This window comes from Tursiops truncatus, chromosome 2 (assembly GCF_011762595.2).
Source record: "Tursiops truncatus isolate mTurTru1 chromosome 2, mTurTru1.mat.Y, whole genome shotgun sequence".
Taxonomy (NCBI): domain Eukaryota; kingdom Metazoa; phylum Chordata; class Mammalia; order Artiodactyla; family Delphinidae; genus Tursiops; species Tursiops truncatus.
This window is the reverse complement of record NC_047035.1, coordinates 62,930,024-62,957,157: the sequence shown is the minus strand read 5'-3', so window position 1 is coordinate 62,957,157 and position 27,134 is coordinate 62,930,024. Positions and strand designations below refer to the sequence as shown.

General features: G+C 37.7%; 1 protein-coding gene across 4 annotated transcripts in view; it reads left to right on the top strand.

The window, feature by feature from the left end:
* Nucleotides 1–14,941: 14,941 nt before the first annotated feature.
* Nucleotides 14,942–27,134, top strand: part of BRMS1L (BRMS1 like transcriptional repressor) — a 42,139-nt gene continuing 29,946 nt past the window's right edge. For 2 of the 4 annotated variants that reach the window (XM_073800549.1, XM_073800548.1), the window contains exons 1-3: nucleotides 14,945–15,450; nucleotides 21,613–21,703; nucleotides 25,500–25,627. In XM_073800549.1, the coding sequence (XP_073656650.1) occupies nucleotides 15,309–15,450; nucleotides 21,613–21,703; nucleotides 25,500–25,627 (361 nt within the window). In that variant the 5' untranslated portion in view covers nucleotides 14,945–15,308. Of the gene's footprint in view, nucleotides 15,451–21,612; nucleotides 21,704–25,499; nucleotides 25,628–27,134 lie in introns of all 4 variants that reach the window. The other 2 variants (XM_073800547.1, XM_019924019.3) reach the window with 2 other exon arrangements.

Sequence of the window (27,134 nt, the reverse complement as noted above, 5' to 3'; positions counted from 1 at the left end):
TTCGAACCCTGGTCCAGGAAGATCCCACATGCTGCGGAGCAACTAAGCCTGTGCTCCACAAGTATTGAGCCTGTGTGCCACAACTACTGAAACGTGTGCACCTAGAGCCCGTGCTCTGCAACAAGCACTGCAATGCGAAGCCCAGGCACCACAATGAAGAGTAGCCCCCACTCACCACAACTAGAGAAAGCCCGTACGCAGCAACGAAGACCCAGTGCAGCGAAAAATAAATAAATTTATTTATTTAAAGAAAAAAAAAAGCCCTCAATAAATATCTGTTGTATGGAAGAATGATTGTCAGTTCCCCTCCCTTTCTCTTGCAAGGCACTCAGTAAATGTTTAGTAAATGAATGAAATAATTTTAGAAAATAAAAATTGTAACATATCATTAATAATAATTATATGGCTGGCTCACCTGAGGAAAAAAGGCAACACTATTGCAAAACAAAGTGGTATTAATGTAATTTAGAGATAGCATGCCCAGCCCACTGCCTGATTTTCTCTATAAAAGTATAAGCTCTCCCCACTGGAGACATATTTATTTTGAAAAGAAAAACTCAGAAAATTCTCTTTGAAATATTGCTTGTGGAAACTAGAATTCAAACTTAAGTTTACAATCATGAACATCCCAAGAAAAATATGTCATCATCAATCTCCCAAATGTGAGTGTTACATTACTATTTATTATAAAGTCAGGTTTATTCAAATTTAAGAGATTTTTAAAAATGAATAGATTTTTAAATAGACTTTATTTCTGTAGTTTAGTTTTAGGTTCACAGTGAGAGGAAGATGCAGAGATTTCCTGTATGCTCCCTCCCCCCACACATACACAGCCTCCCTCACTTAGCAACATTCCCCACGAGAGTGGTACATTTGTTACAGTTGGTGAACCTACATTGACATATCATTGTCACCCAAAAACCATAGTTTACATTAGGGTTTGCTTTTGGTGATACCCATTTTATGGGTTTGGACAAATGTATAATGACATGTGTCCACTATTATAGCATCATGCAGAGTATTTTCATAGCCCTAAATATCCTTTGTGCTCCACCTATTCATCCCTCCCTCTAACCCCTGGCAACCACTGATCTTTTTACTGAACAGACTTATTTTTTAAAACAATTTAAAATGTACAGGAAAATTGGGTCAATAGTATGAAGAGTGCCCATTTGCCCAACTGCTGCAGTTTCCCCTGTTATTAACATCTGATATTAGTATGGTATATTTATTACATTTAAAAAACCAGTAATGATATGTTATTATTAATTAAATTCCATAGTTTTATTTTTATCTAATGTCCTTTTTCTGTTCCATGATCTTATCTAGGATACCTTATTACATTTAGTTATTATTTCTCCTTAGGCTCCCTTTGGCTGTGATAATTTCTCATATTTTCCTTGGTTTTGATGACCTTAAGAGTTCTGAGGAGTACTGGTCAGGTTTATTGAAGGATGCCCTTCTACTGAAATTTGTCAGGTGTTTTTCTCATGATTAGACTAAGGTTTTGGTTTTGGGGGAGGAAGATCATGGAGGTAAAGTACCATTTTCCTCACATCATATCAATGGTACATGCTATCATCCTGACCTCCACTGTTGATGTTGACCTAGATCACCTGACGGAAGTATTGTCAGGTTTCTTTAATGTAAAGTGTTTTGTTTTGTTTTGTTTTTGGCTTTTCCATACCATACTCTTTGGAGGGAAATCACTGTGTGCAGTCATTATTAGCTGATTACATTTATTATAAAAGCTGTACATTTACTTCCAGTACTTTAGACATGGTATCTGCTTTAGTTTCATTACTTGTGAATGAGAAGGTTGAAATTCCAACTGTGTTGCAATAGTAACAGGAGAATGCTTACCAACTGAATCCTAATGAGACACGAATGGCAAGGAACTGAAGTTAGCAGTTAGAAAATTAAGAACCAAAAGAAGTGATCAAGAGAGAGACCAGCAGTTCTCAAAGCTCTTTGTCTCAGGATCGAAATTATTGACGACCCCCAAAGAGCTTTTGTTAATTTATTACATTATTAAAAATTAAACCTGAGGAAACTACAAAATCCGGATGAAAGAAATCAACTATATAAATAAGTGGAGAGATATTTCATGTTCATGGAACGGAGCATTCAATTTTTTAAAGATGTCAATTCTTCCCAACTTGATCTATAGAGTAAACACAATACAAATCAAAATTCCAGGAAGCTATTTTGTAGGTATCAACACACTGATTCTAAAATTTATGTGGAGGGACTTCCCTGGTGGTCGAGTGGTTAAGATTCCGAGCTTCCATTGCAGGGGGCGTGTTCAATCCCTGGTCGGGGAACTAAGATCCCGCATGCCGTGCAGTGTGGCCAGATAAATAAATAATAAAAAAATTAAAGTTTATGTGGAAAGGCAAAAGATCCAGAATAGATAACACAACACTGAAAAAGAATAAAGTTGCTACAACCTGATTTCAAAACTCACTATACAACTATAGTAATCAAGAGAGTGTGGTACTGGTGAAAGAATAGACACAGCAATCAATGGAACAGAATACGGAGCCCAGAAATAGACCACACAAATATAGTCAACTGGCATTTGACAAAGGAGCAAAGGCAATTCAATGGAGAAAAGATAATCTTTTCAACAAATGTGCTGAAACGAGTGACATCCACATGCAAAAAAATAAGCCTAGACACAGACCTTACACCTTTCACAAAAGTTAACTCAAAACGGAGGATACATAAAAGTAAAGTGCAAAACTGTAAAACTACTAAAAGAAAACAGAAAATCTAGGTGAGCTTTCATTTGGTGATGAGGTTTTAGGTATAGCACCAAAAGCATAACCCATGACAGAAAAAAATTGATGTTAGATTTTATTAAAATTAAAGTTTCTGCTGTGGGAAAGACACGGTTAAGGGAATCACAAGATAAGCCATAGACTTGCAGAACACAAATCTTTGCAAAAAAGCCATAGCCTTGCAAACACAAATCTTTCCAAAACTCATATCTAAAAAAAGACTTGTTTAAAACATGTTGGGTTGGCCAAAAGTTTCGTTCGTTTTTTTCTGCAAGATGGCTCTAGTAGCACTTAGCTGTCTTTAACTTCATTCGAAACAATTTTGTTAGATTGTATTGTGACAGCTGTTATATCAGTGTGCATTTAAAAAAAACTTATCGAAATTGGTGAATTTTTGTGTAATCATTTTAATATTGAAGATGGAAGAAAAAAGCAACATTTTTGGCATATTATGCCTTTTGAGAAAGGTAAAAAAGCAACTGAAACACAAAAAAGATTTGTTCAGTGTATGGATAAGGTGCTGTGACTGATCGAACATGTCAAAAGTGATTTGTGAAGTTTCATGCTGGAGATTTCTCGCTGGACAATGCTCCAGGCTCGTTTAGAACAGTTGAAGTTGATAGTGATCAAATTGAGACGTTAACTGAGAACAATCAACGTTATACCATGCGGGAGATAGCCGTTATACCCAAAATATCCAAATCAAGCATAGAAAATCATTTGCACCAGCTTGGTTATGTTCATTGCTTTGATGTTTGGGTTCCACATAAGTTAAGCAAAAAAAACCTTCTTGACCATATTTCCACGTGCAAGTCTCTACTGAAACATAATGAAAATGTTCCGTTTTTAAAACAAAATGTGATGGGTGATGAAAAGTGGCTACTGTACAATAATGTCGAATGGAAAAGATCATGGGTGCAAGCGAAATGAACCACCACCAACCACACCAAAAGCTGGTCTTCATCCAAAGAAGGTGATGTTGTGTATATGGTGGGATTGGAAGGGAGTCCTCTATTATGAGCTCCTTCTGGAAAACCAAACGATTAATTCCAACAAGTACTGCTCCCAATTAGACCAACTGAAAGCAGCCCTTGACGAAAAGCCTCCAGAATTAGTCAACAGAAAATGCATAATCTTCCATCAGGATAATGGAAGACAGCATGTTTCTTTGATGACCAGGCAAAAATTGTTACAGCTTGGCTGGGAAGTTCTGATTCATCTGCTGTATTCACTAGACATTGCACCTTTGGATTTCCATTTATTTAGGTCTTTACAAAATTCTCTTAATGCAAAAAAGTTCAATTCCCTGGAAGACCGTCAAAGGTACCTGGAACAGTTCTTTGCTCAAAAAGATAAAAAATTTTGGGAAGATGGAATTATGAAGTTGCCAGAAAAATGGCAGAAGGTAGTGGAACAAAAGGGTGACTATGTTGTTCAATAAAGTTCTTGGTGAAAATGAAAAATGTGTCTTTTGTTTTTACCTAAAAACTGAAGGAATATTTTGGCCAACCCAATACAGCGAACTATCAAGAAAACAAGTGACCCAATTAAAAAATGGGCAAAAGACTGGATAGACACCTTACCAAAGAAGATATACAGATGGCAAATAAGCATATGAAAAGATCCTCAATATCATTTATCATTAGGGAATCACAAATTAAAGCAACAGTAAGATACTATTGCACACATATTAGAATGACCAAAATTCAAAACAAATGCTGCATCAAATGCTGGTGGGAATGCAGAGCACAGGAACTCTTTTTTTTTTTTTTTTTTAAATAGTGTGCTTGGGGCACACTATCACCCATTCTGCCCTTTTTAAAATTAATTTTATTTATTTATTTTTGCTGTGTTGGGTCTTTGTTTCTGTGCAAGGGCTTCCTCCAGTTGTGGCAAGCGGGGGCCACTCTTCATCACGGTGTGCGGGCCTCTCACTATCGTGGCCTCTCTTGTTGCGGAGCACAGGCTCCAGATGCGCAGGCTCAGTAGTTGTGGCTCACGGGCCTAGTTGCTCCGCGGCATGTAGGATCTTCCCAGACCAGGGCTCAAACCCGTGTCCCCTGCATTAGCAGGCAGATTCTCAACCACTGCGCCACCAGGGAAGCCCAGGAACTCTTATTCATTGCTTGTGGGACTGTAAAACGGTACAGCCTGCTTTGGAAGACAGATTGGCAGTTTCTTGTAAAGTTAAACATATTCTTACAATATGATCCAGCAATTACACTCCAAGATATTTACCCAATTGATTTGAAAATATGACCTCACCAAAATTTGCACACAAATATTTGTATTATCTTTATTCATAACTCCAAAAATTGGAAGAACCAAGATGTCCTTTAATAGGTGAGTGAATAAAAAAACTGTTACACCCATACAATGGGATACTATTCATCAACGAAAAAAAATCAAGCCATGAAAACACAGGAATGAATCTTAAGTGCTTATTACTAAGTGAAAGAAGCCAGTCTGAAAAGGCCACATACTTTATGATTTTAATTATATGACATTCTGGAAAAGACAATATTATAGCAACAGTAAAAATCAGTGGTTGCCAGAGGCTTGGAGAAGAGGAAAGAGGGGTGAATAGGTGAAGAAGTGGGGATTTTTTAGAGTGGTGAAATAATTCTATATGATATTGTAATTGTGGATACTTGACTCTGTGCATTTATCAGTACTCGTAGAACCTTATAGAACATAGAATGAACCGTAATGTATGCAAATTTAAAAAATCAATTAGAAGGTCAGAGGATCCCAGGTTGGAACACAGAATGTGACAAAGTAACTGTATTACAATGTATGCAACAGCTTCACTGAAGAAGGTAGGGAAAACATACTCATTTGAAAATGAGAGGAATCTGTAAGACTGAGGACTAAAGAAAATGTACATAAACACTGTACCCTAGTTGATTAAGTCTTTACCCCCATGGGGGTATGGCTTAAGAATTTTGATACTGGTATACATGTATATTGGAATTAAATAATTATGTAAGTGGATGGCCGATGGCAGGACCCAAGCTTCTTCTTGTTGGAGTGGGAATTTTTCAGATAAGCCCAGGGAGGAGGGTAGATTCATCCATGTGGTAGTGGATTTGAGTTGGAGACATCATCAGGAACTCATGTTTAGCTTAATGTAGATAGTTACATATAGAAATATTTATAGACAGGAATATAGATGGATTAGTAAACACATGTATATTTCCTTGCTCATCAGCTGAGAGGGCTTAGAAGCAATGACACCCTAGTAGCAGCAAGCACACCTAACACCCAGATGCTGGTTTTTTTAGTACCATTTTCCAATGGAAAAAAAAAAAGAAACAAGGCTCTTTGGAATAATGTATGGTTCTAGGCCTGGAGCTGATTCTAGGTCTCATATACAAGATGAGCCTGGAACATTTTGTAGTGACAGAAATAAGGAAATGCTACACACACACACATATACACACACACGCACAAATTATAGGAGTACATCAACTGAAAGAGCACCTAATGGTCAAAGTTGAGACAATGTGAACAACAAAATAAATAAAGTAGTATTAGATTATAACACAAAATATAAAATAAACATCCATGAGTCCATACTGATATAAATAATGACTGAATAAAAAATAAATGAGGGAGAAGAGACAAATCTCCCATGCAAAAAGAATTCCAAAGAATTTATGTAGATACCCAAGGAGATGGAGAATAACTCCCTACTTCTTAGGTCTGGTCTGCACATAACGAGTTTCTTCCAAAGAGTACAGTATGGAAGGGGCAGGGGGAGTAACTTTACAGTGGAGAAAGGGAAATTTTTTTTTTAAAACTCTATTGCACTCTTATTTATTTATTTGGCTGCCCAGGGTCTTATTTGAGGCACGCGGGATCTTCATTGCGGCACACGGGATGTTTTTATTCGCGGCATGCGGGACCTTTTTTCTTTTTTTTAGTCGCGGCATGCGGGATGTAGCTCCCTGACCAGGGATCAAACCCGGGTCCCCTGCATCGGGAGTGCGGAGTCTTAACCGCTGGACCACCAGGGAAGTCCCCAAAGGGGGAATATTTTAATTTTTTTTTTTCGGATAATTGTGGTCACTATGCTAAAACTAACCTAAACTAAAACTCAACGATTGGTGCTTTCTTAAAGATTAGTTGTAATGTGGATTATGAAAGCATATCGGTAAACTTTTTGTATTCTTTACATTAAAATCTTGCACTTTAAATGGATCTTTTACCCATGCATAATTTTGTAACATTATACATTTGCCATTTGGAAAATAATTGTTCACTGATATACAGATATTCCAAATGTTAATACATTTCATTAAACAATATAAGTATTTTAAAAAGCATATACATCAGAAAATCCTTTAAGTATTAAAAGGTTGTCATGATCACTATGGTGAATAAAAGTTTTCCAAATTCCTAATTATCATTTGGAAGCTTGAATTTTATCTTTCGTAACAAATACCATCACTTGTTTTACTAAAAGTGACAGGCTCACTTTGTTTATTTGATTTTTTGTGAAAATATTTGTCAGATAACCAAGTCTGAATAACTGGTTTGTCAGCTCTTTCAAGTAAAACTGCCATTCCTTGAATCAAGTTGCTAGGTTAGCTCACAACTCAATCGCACAAGTGCTTTTCCTGAAGACCACCATTGTACTTCAGTATGTAGGTTTTGCCAGAGAAAATATTTAAAAGATGTACTCAGTGCCTGGGATCTCATAAAGAGTAACTTTTCCTGCTTCATCAAGGACATTCATAAGTGAAACCGGCAATGAAGAATACAATGAATATTAGTATGGTTTGGTACCACTGCCTTCACGCTATTGTGCCAACCATTTTACCTATCATTGCGTTTGCATCATCGGTTCCAATGTCAAAACATTTTGTAATTTCTTTCTGTTTAATTTCACAGATTATGATTGAATTTTTAGAGAAAACAGGTAACATTCACACACAAGTCAAGAAGCATTAGAAGAACTAAGAATGTAATACACAACGTGATAAATATAATTAACACTGCTGTATGTTATGTATGAAAGTTGAGTGTAAATTCTAAAGAGTTCTCATCGCAAGGAAAAATATATTTTTGTATTTCTTTAATTTTGTACCTATATGAGATGATGGATGTTCCCTAAACTTATTGTGATAATCACTTCTTGTAAATCAAATCATTATGATGTATACCTTAAACTTTTGCAGTGTTGTCAAGTATATCTCAATGAAACTGGAAGAAAAAAAGAAGCACTGGAAGAAATTTTGTGATTGGTTAAGGACAGAGAGCACTGAAAATAATATACAGTGAGTATAGAACTTCTTAAGTGAAATATATTTTTCATGAGATTTGTTGACGCAAAGGCTGCTGACATTATTTATTAGCATAAGGAAATAAATCGAATTCAAAGAGAAGGGAGATAAGCAAACTATGTTGTATATCCTCTTTCTCATGCCCCATATTTAATCCACTATTAAGTTTTGTTGATTTTTATCTCCCAGTATCTCAAATTTGTCCATTACTTTTCTCCACACAGCCTCTACTCCTGTCCAAGCCACCATTATCTTACCTCAACATCTGATTGACTTATTCCTTTCCCTGTTCCTATCCAGTCCATTTTCCAATAAGCAACCAGTGATCTGATCTTAAATTAATGTAATCTTACCACTAGTCCAATCGTATAATCCCTTCTTACAAACTTTTTTTTCCTAAAGATCTGATCTTAAATTAATGTAATCTTACCACTAGTCTAATCGTATAATCCCTTCTTACAAACTTTTTTTTTTTCTGAAGATCTGATCTTAAATTAATGTAATCTTACCACTAGTCTAATCATATAATCCAGTCCTATAAACTTCCTAAGGGAAACCCACTGCATTTAGGATCAAAAATAAATAAAAACCATATATCCTTATTGTAATCTACCAGGCCCTGTGAGATGTGGCCTTTCCCTAACTTACCAACCTCACCTTGTACCCCTTTCACCCTTATATGCTGACTGTCCATAGTGATCTCTTAATTCCTCAAACATGAACATGAGAAAGCTCTTTTCTACATCAGGACTTTTACATATGCCGTTCCCTCAGTTTATAATATTCCCCCTTCCCTCCCTTCTAGATGGGCTAATTCCAACCTATCTCTCAGGTATTAGCTGAAATATTACTACTTTGGAGAGGTCTTACCTGACACCCACTCCTACAGGTCTCTGTGTTATACTCTCATAACACCAGCAGAGAGCACACCTTAACTTGTATAGTTAACTTTTTAATATTTATCTCTTTACGTTTCTCTAAACTCTGTAAAAGCAGAGGCTGTATCTGTTTTGTTCGTCGATGAATCTCTTGAAACCACAGTACCTGACATATAATATACATTCAATAAATATTATAGTAATATATAAGTGAATATATAAGTGAATATATAAGTGAATAATATATAAGTGAATATATAAGTGAATATATATAGTAATATATAAGTGAATATATAAGTGAATATAGTAATATATAAGTGAATATATAAGTGAATATAGTAATATATAAGTGAATATGAAGGGGACTTTTGACAAGAATAGATAAGAAATTATGATGGGAGATTTAAAAATATTTCATTCACTGCTTCCTTTAAAAAAACACACACATTTTAAAGACAAGAAAATTAACTGTCTGTTGTAGTCAGAACTCTTTCAACCGAAAGGAACAAATAACCAATCAAAACCTCTTCAATAAGAAGAGGAATTCAGGGACTTCCCTGGAGGTCCAATGGTTAAGACTCAACAAAGAAAAGGAATTCATTGGTTCATGTAACTGAAAGTCTAAGGATTAACATTGAACACACGTGGATGCAGGTGCTTAAACAATGTCATCAGGAATCTTCTATTTTAGCTTTGTTTCTTCTTTCTGTTGGTTCCCATGCCTGCCTCCCTGTTTCCCCCAGTCATATATGGAGGGAGAAATGGCCCTAGTAAAGCTAGGCTCATAGGCTTAATCGAAATTTTAATTTCAAAAGACGGAAACTTCTTCCTGATAGAGCCAATAAAAGTTCTGGCAATGCGCATCATGGCCTAGGTTAGTCCACATCTCCATCCCTGAACCAGGAGAATATAATATTCTGATTGGTCACCTGAACCATATGGGATGAATGGAGCAGAGGGGGCTCTTGAAGGGAAAATCAAGGAGCTATTGCTTCAAAAAGGGGATAGATACTGAGGAGGATAAAAGATACCCACTTTAACTATACAGAAAAATTATCTGAAGAGGAAAAATACACATTAAAAATAAAACTGCATATAAAATACTTGCCCTTGAGAAAAATCTTAAGAGAAAAGGAAAATTTCTCTACTAAAAAAAAAAAATCAGATATTGACTACAGAAAAGCACATAATTTGAGCTATGAGACAGTGGAATAATAATATAAACATGCTAATAGGAATGTTATAAAATTTATAGTTGAACTAATCCAAGAACTAATTTCTGCAAATAGACAATTAATACAAGGCTGGGCCCTGTACCAGTCAACAGGCTATTTCAAGCACCTTTAGATGGTTTCGTTCTTAAGCAATTGAAATCATGGTCTCATAGCATTGATAATAAATTGGTCTCATTTAGTTGTCAATGTAGATCTCTAAAGACCTAGATTTAGTTTGAATGATTAAAATGTTTACACTGATTTGAATATTAGCCATTAGTCGCTGCCTCTGGTCTCCTGCGTTTGTTTTTCAAGTTATCAGCATCTGGCCTGGGTCAATCAGCAGCAAGGTTTGTGGCTGTAGAGCTGATGTCTCAGCTCCACCACGTGGTAGTGGTTGAAATTAAGTTTGCTTCCCTTTAAGGGCAGGATCTGCTGATTAAAAACAAGTAAGCACAGGATATATAATGAGTGTAACTCAGAGTAAAAAATGGGCGTACAGCTTCCTTCCTACATCTACTTTATTCCAGACAAAGATGAAATTGAAAATTATATACACAGAAATTTTAATCTTTTCTTCCTGTCCCCTAGGATATACTCCCTGGATTCACATGCCCCACTTTGGAGACCACTAACCTAGAGAAATCCTCACACACATGCCCCAAAAGATAAATACAAGAATATTCATTGAGGCAACTGTTTTTAATAATGAAAAAATTGGAAGCAACCTAACTGTCCATTAACAGGTAAGTGAGTAAAGTTTTTAATATTCATTCAATGGAATATATGTACTCAAGGGACTACCTTAGAGCAGGTTAAAATAACTGGATTTAGAGCTACCTGTATCATAATAGATACATCTCAAAAACATTGCTGAGGGACTGGTGGTTCAGTAGTTAAGACTCCACGCTCCCAACACAGGGGGCCCGGATTTGACCCCTGGTCAGGGAACTAGATCCGGCATGCTGCAACTAAAGATCCTGCGTGCTGCAACTAAGACCCAGTGCAGCCAAATAAATAAATAAATACATATTAAAAAATTGTTGAGGAAAAAGGAAGTTGTAGCATGATATGTAGTGTATGAGACTACTTTAAAACATGTTAGACAATCCTTTCTATTATTTATGGATACATAATATACAAAAATGGTATGTACACATGCACGGCAATCAAAAACACTGAAGTCAGAATAATGGTTACTCTGGAGAGGGAAGGAAAAAACTGGGACTGAAGAGGGGTCTGGAGCAAATGTGGTAAAATTCTAAGATTTGACAAAGCTTAGAGAGCAATACTGTTTATATATATATATATATATATATATATATATATATATATATATAAAATATTCTGAATACCTTTCTATGTGTTTAAATTATCATGTAATATTAAAATATTTAATAAGACAGATTGAAAAAAAGTTACCCCAAAGAAGGTATGGGAGGAAAACTAGAAAGAAAAAGCCAGAATTATTTTATGTCTACTCTGTACCAGAGCAAACCGAGTAGGAAATGGAGTGGTATAGGATTATTTACATGAATACTAAAATGACCAAGGATTATGATAGGCATACCACAGGAGAGAATGAACCAAGAGCTAAAACCTTCAAAAAATGAGGGGGAATGAGTCTGGGCAGTATGTACATGACAGCCACAAGTAGAGATACTATGTGGTATACGCTGATGACAAGCTGGGTTTTTTGGGGGGGGGGAATGATCATCTAGAAGGAACAAGGGGGACATGGAACATACCTACTCCATGACAAGGCTCAGTGGGAGTAGGGGTGCAAAGGAAGCAGAGTCCTAGGGGAGAGCAATGTTCCCTTTAGAACAAGAAAGTTAAGGGAACATTTCAGAGAAGAGGTGATGATATAGTAGATTTTGCTGATGACCGACCATGAGTTTTAGAAGGCTTTCAATAAATGAGTGCGTATGGATGGATCAATGAAAAGTGAGATTTAAAATGTATCTAATGATTGTGTAAGCCCTACATGAAATGTAAAGTGCTACATAAATGGAAGGCATCATTCCTATCTATTAATATGCCTCGATTGAGGAAACTTCATTCTGTGTTCATGGTTTTCTTCACATTAATTTGTACTTTCTAAATTGGCAACATTCTTTTCCAGCCTTATTCATTTTTTTCCCCTTATGGTTCCTCTTACACTCCCTAGGCATCTTTTCTAAAATCTGTTTGGGGAGAGGAGAGAGAAATTACCCTTTTAAGCAAAACACCATCATGCAACTCTAATTGTATAATCTTCCATTATTTTGTCTGCCTTAAACATAAATATAATGGTGACAGGAATTTTAGAGCTGGAAGATAACTTATTATTTTATTTATTTATTTATTTATTTATGGCTGCATTGGGTCTTTGTTTCTGCATGCGGGCTTTCTTTAGTTGAGGCAAGTGGGGGTTACTCTTTGTTGTGGTGCGCGGGCTTCTCATTGCGGTGGCTTCTCTTGTTGTGGAGCAGAGCACAGGCTCTAGGCATGTGGGCTTCAGTAGTTGTGGCTTGCAGACTCAGTAGTTGCAGCATGCAGGCCCTAGAGCAGGTGGGCTTCAATAGTTGTGGCGTGTGGGCTCAGTAGTTGTGGCGCACAGGCTTAGTTGCTCCAAGGCATGTGGGATCTTCCCGGACCAGGGCTAGAACCTGTGTCCCCTGAATTGGCAGGCGGATTCTTAACCACTGCACCACCAGGGAAGCCCCAGAAGAGAACTTAAAGATAACGTTAATACAAACTTCTCATTTTACAAGTGACCAGAGATCGTGTGATTTGCCAAATTGAATTGTTGATTACTAGCAGAACCAGGGCTAGAATCTATGCCTCCTCTCCCAACTTCCTTCTGTTTTCCTTTAAACAGCAGAAACATAGAAAGCACCTGTTACAGGGGCACTGTATACTGGTAGTTGAGTGCAGGCTCTGATGTCAGACTACTCAAATTCAAATCTTAAATCTGCTATTTATTAGCTGTGTGGCCTTGGCCAAGTAACCTAACTGCTCTGAGCTTCAGTTTCCATATCTACAAAATAGAAGGCATAATTTTATATCTACTTCATAGAGTTGTTATAAGGATTAAATGAATTAATGTACTTAAAGCATGTAACAGTGCTTGGCACATAGTGACCAGAAATCTAAGTGATTGTTACTATTTAGCACATACTCTGATAGCTGCTGATATAACAGAGATTAACAGAGGCCAGGGATTTATCCACAGCTGTTTTTGTTTGGTCTGGAGTTTAATAAACCAAACCAAACCAAAACAACAGCAAAAAAAAAAAAATGCACTTGAGATAATGTTTACAAATCTGGTTATTTCACATAGAGATCTAAATTTCCAGTTTCTCTTGAAAACTGGAAGATTTGACATCTAGGCCAGAATTCTGATGTAGCAACAATTGGCTGGAGCTAAAAGCAGCTGCCCCACTTTAGTCCACACCACTCACATAATGTACGTGCATGTACTCACATGCTTGCCTCCGAAATTGCATCCCAGAATAAGACAGTCCCTGTTCTCAAGGAATTCACAATCCAATAGGTGAGATGCATCTGCTAAACAATTCACAATACAGTTGGACAGAAACAAGTACAAAGTTGCAAAGTACAAAGTACAGTAGCAACCTGAAGGCACAGGAGTGTGTACTGAATGGTGGAGGTGCTGCTGGTGATGAACGTTGTCAGGAAAGTGGCTTTGAAAAAAAGGAGTGGAAGAGGGTTGCAGAGAGAATAGGATATGCAGAAACATTGAAATGGGAAACAATTTGTGTGTTTATCAATTGAGGAGTTCAGTTTTGGAGACTACAGTAAGAAGAGTAGGCTGACAAGTAGGCTGACACTAGATAATAAAAGCCCCATAATTTGGATCTAAGCCAAGAGATGGATAGCCCTTGAAATGTTTTCTGTCATTAAATTCCAAATCTAACTTTAATAAATTTATGCTTGGATACTCTTATCATTCTCTGTCAAATGTCTTTGGGCCTTGTGTTTGAGAAATGCTGTACAACCCACAATATTCTATGAAATCTCTGTCAATAGCAAATTGCCACTTCAGGAAGAAGCCCTGTCTTTATAATTGATAAAATAACGTTTTTAGGTTTGTCTGCAAGTAAAGTTTCCTCATCTGTAAAATGGGTATAATAATAGCAACTACCTCAGGGCTATTAAATTGAGAATTTAACTCAATATAACTCATTTAAAGAACTTACCAGGGTACCTGATATAGAGTAAAAGTGGTCAATTAGTATGTTATTATGATTATATTTAATGAGTTTTCCTTGTCTATCATCCCTACCATTGATAAAATATAACATTTCATTAAGTCAAATATGTATTTTTCTTTGAAAACTGAAGTTAAGATTGGTAGCATTTTCAGGCTGCAAATGGTAAAAAATAATGCAAAACATACTAGAGAAAAGTGCCAAGATAAAACTTCCTTTCCTTCCATATTATGGATTGCAAAAGTTTCAATAACAATTTAAAGACTTTTGTGCAACATAGAAAGTGCAAGTTGCCTGCAGAAATTAATTAAATAATAGTTTATTAGTAGTAAATAAAAGTGCTTAGGTAAAGAGACATTTCTCCAGTTCCCGTATCCTCAAAGAGGAGGAAAAATCCTCAGGCAAAAGATATTTTCGTCTGACAGAAACATCTTGGACGGCCTGGGAGCTCAATCACTTGGCGGGAAAAGAATCAATACAGACCAAATTCTCACAATCTGTTTCTGTTTAGTTTATAAACTGCGATCGACTCTGGCAGCTTTCGTGCCTTGTGGGACTTGAAGTCCAGAGGGGAGAAGTGATCAGGACTGTTGAAGCTTGGAAGCTGGCGGCCCCTACAGGTCTGAGCAGTAAGGACTACAACTCCCGACACATACCGCGAGGCCGCGCCGTAATTACCGGCAACCAACCGGACCCGAGCAGGACAAGCTCCAGCCCCAGGCTCGGAGGACTGCCTCCACCAATGGCAGAGCTCCCAGCGCAAAGCCTGTGGGTTAGGTTGTGAGGCTCCGGCGGGGGCGGGGAGGAGCCGAGGGGGGTCAGAAAAAGCTCGGCCGCTGGGTGGGTCGGGGCGTTCGGCGCGCCCTTCTCTGAAGCGGCGGTGGCCGGGCTGGGCGCCGGGAGTGGGAAGCGACGGCGCGGCTGGAAAATGCCAGTCCATTCCCGAGGGGATAAGAAGGAGACGAACCATCACGATGAGATGGAGGTGGACTACGCCGAAAACGAGGGGAGCAGCTCCGAGGACGAGGACACCGAGAGCTCGTCGGTCTCCGAGGATGGAGATAGCTCAGGTACGCGACCCAGCGGGCTGGGACCCCGAGTCCTCGCGCCAGGCTAGCGACAGGCCGCTCTCCGCACGCCGGGCAGCTGCGTCCTGCTGGGAGAACGGGGAGGAGAGAGAGGGAAGGGGCGGAGACTGGCTCCCAGCTCTCCCTGGCACCCGGACTGTTCGCTGGGCGCTGCCCGGCTCCTGGCGGGTCCCGGTTGGCGGGGCGGGGCAGGGCCCGGGCCTGGACTCGCCCAGCTCCCGTACGCTGCGCGGTCCTGCTCGCGGTCCGCCCCGCCCTTGGGAATCTCTGGGTAGTGCCCGGGGCTATCCGGAGCCAGGAATGTGCCGCATCTTGTCTGGGAGACCCTGCAAATGCCTCCTCTTCCCAGACCACCGACTTCTTATTTTGCACCTTTGCAACCCTTACTTGTCAACGTGGGTGGGTTGTCGGAGCCGAGGGTAGATTTGTATTGGTTCTTGGCTGGCTTAGAATTTTTTAATCTCAGCTTCCAAGTCAGCGTGTCAGCACTTGATATTAGTGCTCTTTCGAGGGGCTGACGTGGGAGCTGGACCGTTTACAGCATCTCTCTGCACTTGTCAAGACTAAGAAGAGCCTAACATCAGGGGTGATTGGGGATCTTCATATGCTTATAAATTGGCTGATTTTTGGCAACTTTGAAATTCTCCAAATCTTTTCTTTCCTGCAATCTTTTCTAACTTTGGGCTATTTTAGTTTTGTTTTTTCGGGGGGGAAGGTGGGGTGGGGTAGAGGAGGGCAGGTTAACACCACAAGTGAATTTTTGCAAACTTTTAGTAATGGTTATTTAAAAAACATGGAATTTGTGATTACCTGGATTCTTTTCCTTTTATCCATATGATGAAGATGAGACTTATTTCTTTGTCTTGTCCTGATTTTGGCCATGTGAAGCAAGGATTGATGACAAGTTGATGACAGTCTGTCAGCACCCTGACACCCTCTTTTCAGGTTTGCCTTTCAAAGGAAACCTCCATGGAAGTATGTAATTTCAGTCAATAAATCAACCACCCCAAAATAAGTATTTCTGAGTGACTTCCTTGTGCAGTACTGGGTTCTACTCATTGTGAGCTATAAATAGTTATAATCTGACTGCAATTAAAGAGCTGTCATAGGTCACCACTTGATTAAGTTGCCAAACAAATGCTTAACTATAAACAATACTGTAGGAATTGAGGCAGAGGAAATCTTTTCAGTATAGGGTGGTCAGCAAAGGCTAGATGAAGAAGGTGGGGTTACCTAAATTACCTCAAAGAATGGGTAGAACTTGGACTGGAGTGGTAATGTTCAGGTGTTTCTATAGAACAGCGGTCCCCAAGCTTTTTGGAACTAGGGACTGGTTTCGTGGAAGATAATTTTTCCACGGACCGGGGAGGGGGGGATGGTTTAGGGATGATTCAAGCCCATTACATTTATTGTGCACTTTATTTCTGTTATTATTACATTGTAATATATAATGAAATAATTATACAACTCACCGTAATGCAGAGTCACTGGGAGCCCTGAGCTTGTTTTCCTGCAACTAGATGGTCCCACCTGGGGGTGATGGGAGACAGTGACACCTGTAATGTGTTGCTTATGTCCAGTCTACTCCGTGATCTCGTTTTGGCTGCTGTCACTGCAGAAAACCCTGCTTCATGAAGATAAGAGTTGGAAATGGAAGCAGGCTTTTCAGTGCTTTTGTGACAATTTCAGGATATTCCGCCTTGACTTCAATCCAGAACCTATGGAGATTTGAAGTTGTCTCAAACATACTTTTAAGGCCACCGTCATTTGCGATCTCAAGCAGTTGATCCTCTTCTAGCATTGACAAAGTCGATTTCACCTGGCTTATTCACAAATGGGTCGCGGATCCATTTCTTCCCAGTTTTGGGGTCTTTTGTGGTTGGAAAGTAATGTTCAACTCTTTAGAAAGCTGAGATAGGTGATCATGCACCAGCTGGGAGAAAGAAGGCCCTGGCTCAGTCTCTTTCAAAATCTCTGCTAATGTTTGAAACATGTCAGAAATCCCAGTGTTCACTCGTCGCCCCCATAATTCCAGTTTGGCTCTGAATGCAGCCACTTTATCTGCTGACTCGAACACAGTTGTCGTTCTCCCCTGAAGTGACAGGTTGAGTTCGTTGAGCAGGTTGAATATGTCACACCAAGTAAGTTTTGCGACCCATTCTGTGTCACTGAAATGTGCTGCCATTGGTGAATGTTTTCCTAAAAGAAATCTCTGGAGCGGCTCTCATAACTCAAAAACTCTGGCCAGTGATCTACCTTTAGAAAGCCATCTCACTTCTGTGTGTAAGAGAAGACGTGTGTCCGTCTCCTCACAGAGCTGCGTGAACAGACATGAGTTAAGGACATGTACTTTAATTTGGTTGATAATTTTAATCATATCCTGAAAAATGTTGTTAAGTTCAGGTGACATTTTTTGGCTAGCCAGCATTTCTCTATGGATGACACAGTGCGTAGACTCACATTCAAAAGCAACCTCTTTGACCCGAGTAGTGAAACCAGAAAGCCGTCCAGTCATGGCAGCCGCTCTGTCTATGCATATACTGACACAAAATGGCCAATTCAGTTTTCCTGTTATCATTCAAAGACTTGAATAGTTCTGCAGCTGTGGTATTGGTTGGCAACAAAAGTGCACATAACATATCCTCATGCACATCCTCCTGAAAAATGTATCGCACAAAAACAAGCATTGTTGCCTTGTTGTCAATATTGGTAGATTCATCAACCTGGATTGTGTACCACGGTGACTCATTAATCCTCTCTAATAATTGTGCCTTGATATCCTGTGCTATTTCATCAGTTCATCTAGTTACGGTGCTAGCCGGAAGAGGAACACGTGCCACCTTTTTTTTTTTTTTTTTTTTTACGTGCCACCTTTTGAACTGCATTCTCTCCTAAAAGTTCACGACAAACGTCCTTAGCAGCAAGCAGGATCAACTCTTCATCAATAGTAAAAGGCTTCTTAGTTTTAGCAATACGTTTAGCCACTAAGAATGATGCTCTCAGTGCAGGCACATTTGATGAAGTGGTGGCCTTCAGTAATTGCTTCTGTTCTTCGTGTTCACGTCGTTTTCTTTTGAAAAACTCCAAAGGCTTGTCTTTTAATGCAGGGTGCTTGGTGTCCATGTTGTGAAGCAGTTTTGAAGGTTTTATGGCTTCGTTGGATAGCTGGTCGCCACATGTTATACAAAGTGGGCTTGGAAAATGTAAATCACCTGTTGCAACGAACCTGTAATTTAAGTAGGACTCTTGGTATTTTCTTTTAAACCCAGCTTTCTTTTTGTTGGTAGTCTTAGAGTCTTCTGCTGTCTCATCATTGGGTCTTTCCCCCTTTTCAAAGAAGCTCTTCAGCGATATTTGTTTTTTACTCATTTTGGCTAGGGTTAGCTTGTGGGCTTACCAAAACTGTGACTGAGACAAGTGCACAGTGGGGGAAAGAAGCACGGATGGAAGTGGTAAATAAAATAATGGGTGGGCCAGGCGCAGACTAAAATAAGTGTCGGATTCTGACTTAAAGCCTGCCACAAGATGCAGCTGTACAATTGAAGTACATCAACTCACTTGCCACTATAAAGCCTCCATCAGATGCAGCTTAATTGTCACTTGCCACTCACTGATAGGGTTTTTTAAAAAAAAATTTTAAATTTTACTTACTTTTTGGCTGTGTTGGGTCTTCGTTGCTGCATGCAGGCTTTCTCTAGTTGCGGCAAGTGGGGGCTATTCTTTATTGCAGTGCACGGGCTTCTCATTGCAGTGGCTTCTCTTGTTGCTGAGCACGGGCTCCAGGCATGTGGGCTTCAGTAGTTGCAGCACTCGGCCTCAGTAGTTGTGGCATGTGGGACCTAGAGCATGCGGGCTTCAGTAGTTGCGATGTGTGGGCTCAGTAGTTGTGGCGTGCAGGCTCATTAGTTGTGGTGCATGGGCTTAGTTGCTCTGCAGCATGTGGGATCTTCCTGGACCAGGGATAGAACCCATGTCCCCTGCATTGACAGGTGGGTTCTTAACCACTGTGCCACCAGGGAAGTCCCACTGACAGGGTTTTGATATGAGTCTGCAAGCAATTGATTTATTATCGTCTCTGTGCAAACTTATCTGCTAATGATAATCTGTATTTGCAGCTGCTCCCCAGTGCTAGCATCACTGCCTCAGCTCCACCTCAGATCATCAGGCATTAGATTCTCATAAGGAGTGCGTAATCTAGATCCCTTGCATGCGCAGTTCACAGTAGGGTTTGTGGTCCTATGAGAATCTAATGCTGCTGCTGATCTTACAGGAGGTGGAGCTCAGGTGGTAATGCGAGCGATGGGGAGTGGCTATAAAGACAGATGAAGTTCTGCTTGCTCGCCTGCTGCCCACCTCCTGCTGTGGGGACCGGTTCCTAACGTGGTACCAGTCCATGGCCCTGGGGGTTGGGGACCCCTGCTATAGAAGGAGGAATATAAGAAAAAGTGCAAAGGCCAGATCTTAAGTCTTATTCAAAAAAGTGAGAAAACCAGTTTGGTTGGGAGAAGGATTTGAGCTAGAAAAGGAAAAGATATAGATGTGAAAGATTTCAAAAAAAGCAGAAAGTGGGATTGATCACTACAAGTTTAAGAGTCAAGGTAAGAAGAAAAACCCAGATACAAGGAGAATGGTGGTAGCATGAACAGAAATAGAAAAGTAAAAGATTTGAGATGAAGGTGGAAGATAGAGTATTACAGACATGTTGTTTTTGAGGTCCTGTTGGTGTATTTAAGTCAGAGTGCCCAACTGACAGGTAGAAATGTGGCGTTGGGACCTGCCTGGTATGGGAAGCATAATTTGGAAGTCATCTTCCTAGTCATGAAAATAGGTGAGATTTCAAAAGTGAGGAATACAGAGAAAGAACATCTATACTATATGTGAATACATTTCCTAGATCTGTAAAACATTTTATCTTCAAGTGTTCTTTGTTTTTTTTTGTAATTTTAATTTTTATGGGAGCTAGGATCTCGCAATATGACATCTATTTACTAAAATTCTGCCTCTCTAATTTTTATGTTGACCCTTGTGATTTTTCACTGTTTTTTATTCTATCCCAGAAAATAATGAACAACTTAATTTGTGAAAAATGTAACAATAATTTGAACTACAAGTCAAATTTTTTAAGTGCAAAGAAATTATTTAAATAAACTTTGCAGTTTTGCATGTTGTGAAAGCATTTCTTTTCTACCATATGTCTTGCATGTTAAATTTCCACAGTTTTATTCTTCTCCAGCCTTGGTACTGGGCCGGTCCTAAGACTACAGAAAAACTATCCAGAGATATTGGAGAGTGAGTCGTCTTGAGGGACCACGTTTTAAATAGCCAAGGAATAAGCTATTAGGAGCCAGAAATAATTTTAATCTGTTTCAGAAGAGTTAAAAAAAATTGTATACTTCCTTACTATTGGAAGATAACTGAACATAATTTAACTCTTTCTCATAGTTTGACTTTTATTTGATGATGATCAATATGCACATCATTTTGAGCTTCTGTTATTGTCAACTGTATGTGATGTAAAAATAGAAGATATGAAATATAGGACAGAGCTGGTAACTAACAGTTGCTTTCCTTGAAAAGTTTGCTTGTTTTTCTCCTCATTTTCCTCTTTCGCACTGACTGACAGTAATTTGGGGAGAGGGATCAATGGGAATATAAGAGTAGGAGACCAAGATATTCTGTGGTAAACATAATGAGATTAGTCTTCTTTTTTATTTGAATCGCAAATCATCTTTGTGAGCAGTGCTGAAAGAAGAATTCCATAAGTGTTTTTGAGCAATATTAACCTTTAAAGGACATAATCATCTTGGTGCTTAAGTTCTCGTGATTTGGTGGAAAACAGACCAAAAGTGGGTTAATTACTTCATAGTCACAGTTTAATGTCGGCCCTTTAAAATGATTTAAAAATGAATAAAAATAAGAAGGTCTAGAGACTGTTATAGTTTTAATTCATCTGTATTTTAGGTTAAAATCTATAGTGGAAATTATTTTTGGTAAATATGTATTTTAAGGCTGAATGTAGGCCTTGCATATCTAACTTCATATTTCAGTGTTTTTCTTTTTTTTTTTTTACCATTTGAATTAACATTCAGATATATTTGGAACATAAAATTAATTTTATCTTTGATATTTGCCTTTTACTAACAGAAATGGATGATGAAGACTGTGAAAGAAGAAGAATGGAATGTTTAGATGAAATGTCCAATCTTGAAAAACAGTTTACCGATCTCAAGGATCAGTAAGTAGTGACTTCAGAAGGTCATTGTCACCGAATCTTAACCTTGTCATGTGTACAGTAGCATAAGAGAAATTATATTCACTCTAAACTATTTTCCTTTTCGTGTTTTATGGGACCGACTGATTTGAAAAAGGCTTTGGCTATTGTTTGCCTGCTGAAGGCCTCATTAACTAATCAAGGGTTTTGAGGCTGTTTTTGGGGGGGATATAATAAGATTTTTATGTGGGGTTGGTAATGAAAATGTTTTCCTGGGTTGTTGCACCCTTGATTCTAATCTGCTTCATTTATTCCTTTGTTAAATAATTGGATAAAGATAGCATTTTAAAATTGTGAGAATAAGAGATATTTCCCAAAGATGGCATAGTGATTTTTGTTTATATCTTAACATTGGGTAATATATACATTACGTGTTTTCACACGCATTATTTAGTTTGCTTCTCTGTAAGGTTGGGAGATAGATAGTCTTATCTCTAATTTACCCATGAGAAGATTGATGCTCAGAGAGGTTAAGTGATTTGTTCATAGTTCTTCAGAAAGTGATAAATTAAGCCAGGCTTTCTGCCTCCTAGTGCAGAAAGTGCTGTGGTGTCCCTTCCACTAAGGCACATTACTTTGGAGGAACTGTAGTGGAATAGAAAGAGCATAGGCTCTGAATCCAGGCTTTCTGGACAGATTTCAAAGGTATAATAAGAGATTCGTTATTATCTACTGTAAAGATTGAATGAGCAGTCTGTAAAATTCTCAGCCATTTGTCTGGCATGTAGTGCATGTTTATTAGATATTATTTTTTTCCCCCTGCTTATAATGCCAGAACTCTTATGTAAAGTTGGTAACGCAAGAATGGGCCCCAGTGATTTGAGAGAACAGAATAGATGCAGATGCAGATGAAAAAAAAATCTTAAAGGTGAGCTTTCAGTTTGGAACTTGCTGGCAAGGTTATGGGGCAAGCTACATTTTAGGAATTGTAAATGAAAGAGAGAAAGACACCTTAACTTATTCAGAAGCTGGCTCTTCAGTTTATGAATCCTTCGTGATTTTGCTGCTTATTCCTTTTCTTCTACTTCTTCCCTAGAGAGGCCCAAAGAAGAGATGAAAGCCCATTTAATATCTGAAATTGCCAGACTAAAATAAGACAGGTTTGGTTACCATATGAATCCTGCTGGATTTATGCCATTTCTGGTCTTAACTTTCACTGGTATTAGAGATGAATATATAGATAATGTTCCCTGCTAGTGCAACAAATTAATATAAGCAATCCAGAATAATCCAAAGTTTAAAATTGTGGCTTTAAAAAACATGATATTTTCTTATTCTAAAGATTTACATTATTAATTTGAAATTAAAATTAGTTTGGATCCCCAGGAATCCATTATTTGGGCAACATGGAGAGTTCATTCAGTTCATTTGGGATCATTCTGGAAAAGAGGAAGCAAATTTGTATTTTTGTATTTTAGCACAAGTAATCCGTGAGTGAATAATTCTTAAACAATTATTTAAGATACACCTATTGAGCTTTTAAAGTGCCTTTTATGGTTATCCAAGACATGAAAATTGCTGTAAAGCGCTAGTATAATATATTACGTAGGAGAACTTTGCATCTAGTGAGTCATTTGGACTAATCTTGTTCACCTTGGGGCAGGCAATTGTCTTGATTATTACTTTCTCATGGCTCACTATGACCACCAGCCAGTTCCCCCTACCAGCTTTATTCATTTCTGAAAGTGTTAAAAGTAGACCCATTACCACTATTTAATAGGATTCTTTCTCAAGGAATTGGAATCTAGAAATATGTTTTAGAAAAGAAAAATCTTGGCACCAGGTTTATAATTATTTTTTTTGTCTTGCCCCATTGCTTTGTGTTTTATTTTTATTTTGTCACACTGTGTATCTCTGTAAGCTGTCTCAAATCCTCTTTGGCAGAGGTGGGAAATATAATAATAATAATAGTAATAATAATAATAGTAGTAATAAATACCCTGCTTTGCCTGTTCTGCTACTACAGGGCACAGTAGCACTCCATTCCTAAGGCAGAAAATCCACAATTTGCAGTTTGTAAAGTGGTGGAAGGTGAGTTCTTCCACCTCCTTAAAAAGATAGAGGAACTTGTGCCATCCAAGTTTCCATTCATTTCAGCGTTCAACATCCAACAAACGTTAATTGAGCTTCTATTCTGCGAATAGTATTGTGGTTGCTGCTGAGGGACTCATGATCCTTGCCTTTGATGAGTTTATACTTGGATTCCAAGGCTGTAGAAATTATACTGATTTTGAGGAATCTATTCTTTTAAAAGTGAGCTAATTGAATATCGTTCATTCACATGTCCTCTTCATTCAAGATGTTCACCTATTCAGGATACCTTATCAGTATTTTGTATGAGTTTGATTTTCAGGGGCAGTCATCTTTTTTATCAGATTTTTAGCATTTTGCCTAAAGTTGTATTTATAACTTCAAAAACTATAAGTATCATGTTGTACTTTTCTGACTTTACACATTGTATGTTGCGTTTTAGAAAAATTTAACCCAGATGTGATAACGTATTATTTTGGCAGTTAGTTCAGATAATTTTTCCCTTTTTGTTTAAAAAAAAGAATAGTTATTGTATTAACACTCAAATTTGCTTTATTCCTTTAGAATCATTGTATAAATCTCTATGCTAATTATAATGGCCAATAGTAGACAATTAATATTAGTTGCCTTAATTGTATTGGTTTATATTTTCAAGAGGAAAGAGTGGAATTTTATATGAAAGCCAGGTATCATCATGTTTTCAATAGCCAACTGCTATTTATACGAACACCTACAAGCATAAGCAGTGGTTTCTTTTGGAAGTTACTAGATGCCATCCTTGTGATGTATATGACATATTCTTCACCTATGATGAAGTAATAAATGGCAAAAAAATTTTACAAAATGACCTTAAATTGTTTGCTTTGAAATTTTAGGATGCCCTTGAAATGCCACAAAGCCAGGGTTAGAAGTGCCTTTCATAAAGAATGACAATTTAAACATTTTCCTGTTAAAAAAGAGTTAGTTCTGTCCTGCAGGATTATTGCTAAAAATAAACATTGAGTTGTCTCACATACTGTCTTTGATAATCAAGCTAAAGGTATTGGGATGACAGCTGGTAAATTAGGAGTATTTGTATGTGGACTCATAAATAGAGCAACAGGGATTCCTTGCCCCACTTTTCACTCCCCCATCTATTGAGCAACTCATTGTTATATCTTCTTCATTTGCAGTCTAGAAGAACTGAGTATACCAGATCACAAGTTCTCTAGCCATTGGTTTTACCTTCATCACTCTACTTCTTCTTTGTTCTTTTAAAAATCAAGTAGGCTGAATATTGTAATACTGACTGCTTTTCAGGAAACTCGGAGAGGAGACAGGGAATTATTTATTTTTGAAAACTAGTAATGCCTGTATCTAAATTATTCAAAATGATTTTTTTTTAAACTCAGTGTTTATTTGACCTTTTCTCTTAGAATTGATTTATTCTGCAGTTAAAACAAAAACATCTAGAGTGACCAAAAGTGGTTATTTCAGTTGTATTTTTTGTATTGTAAGTTAACTATTAAAGAGTGATATATCTAAAAAATAGAAAGACATTTCTTTGTGATTATGTGCATAAAGCCAAATAATGTAACTGCATTCTTCTCTTCACTTGAGAGCAAGGCAAAAATACATTTGGTAGGCTATTAGAATATGAATGATATTAAGAAGAGAATGTATAGAAATGGTAAATTGTTAGCCTTTGTTGGGCTTTTAAAATTAATATCTTAATTTTTGCTTTGTTAAGACTTTATAAAGAACGATTAAGTCAGGTGGATGCAAAACTACAAGAAGTCATAGCTGGAAAAGCACCAGAATATTTGGAACCACTGGCAACTTTACAAGAAAATATGCAAATTCGTACAAAGGTAGCAGGTAGGAAAGTGAAACATCTTTTCCATATAGTAGAAAATGAACTCTTCAATAGACTTAAAAGGTGTTTATCAAGTGAGCGGTTGTTGTTAATGAAAGTACAACTGTATTTACGTTGACCAGAGTATTTCACTGTCAGTCAGCCCACAGTTATTTATTAAATGCCTCATGCTTTTCTCTGCTACTGTAGGGGCTTGAAAAAAGAAAAAAAGCCCTCAAATTGCTCACAGTGTTGTTGAGAGGGTGAAACACATGTGAAACAATTAGAAACCATGATACTTTCATTAAGAGATACTATTACTATCGCAGTTTAATTTCCTATTAAGGTTCAATTTAAGTCCTCAGTATTTTTCATCTGTAAGAGTGATAAGGATTTTTTATTTGTAAAAACATTTTTTAAATGTTTGATCAGGATATTAAAGAACAGAGAATTCGCCTTCAAACCTACAGTTTAGACATGAGTTTTTATTTTGATAAGTTTGATGACTCATTTGTGGCTGTGACTAAATGAAGATGTACTATATTTGTGTGGTTAAATTTCAGCCTTCTGTTTGTAACTGGGATCTGGCCTCAGAATTGTGTCCTACCACGCATAACAAGGGATATATCTATTTGAAGGTCACTTAATGATTTTTCATAGTCAAACTAAAAACTGAAATTTAATTAATGGAGATGCCGATTGTTTTCTTTTTGAGGGACACTAATTGATCCTCATGTACCTGTTGTATAATACCTAAGGCATTGTTGATAATAGGTTATCTTTGTACTAAATCCACCTTAAACCAAATTTTATTCTTGAGTGCTTAGTATTAAGTATGTAGATGATGTGATGCTTAATCTGCTGTCTTTGCATATTGGCTTAGCACACCCTTAAAAGTAAACATGTCCTTAATTTTCCTGGACATTCTAAAAGCACTAAGTGAGACTTAGTGGATGTTTAGGAAATATTACTTCAGTCAATTATTCACTTTTCTGTTAGGCAGCCTCCTTTACTTTTTGATTGTACAAAAAGTAGTGTGTGTGAATGTGTTGCTGATGGCATAGTTCCAGATATCTGTCCCTTGCCTTTTCTATACAAGAAACAGAATTACATTTCTAGGGGCAACTATGGCATACAGTTAAGCATATACATCTCGACCTCTTTATTTGCCATTTTTGTGATGGCATGTTTGCATGACCATGGTGCCTATTTTATGCTGTTGTCTTGGTACCTCTAAGTTAAACTCACTTGAGCATCCATTCTCTAGGTAAAGCCCTGTTAGGAGCACTCAAACCTCGTATCAGTTTATAAATTTTGTTATATTAGTTTCTACATTTAATCCTCTTGGAAGCTTTGGACTCTGAAGATAAATAATAGTTAAAAACTAGTGGTTTTGATGGTTATGGTATCCAGTTGTTCCTTTGAGTATGTATGATTAAGAAACCAGAGCTTATTGACTCTGTTTCCCTTATGAATCCCAAGAGATTGTTTTTCATAGGTGAAGAATTTTATTTTCATTTTAATCATTCT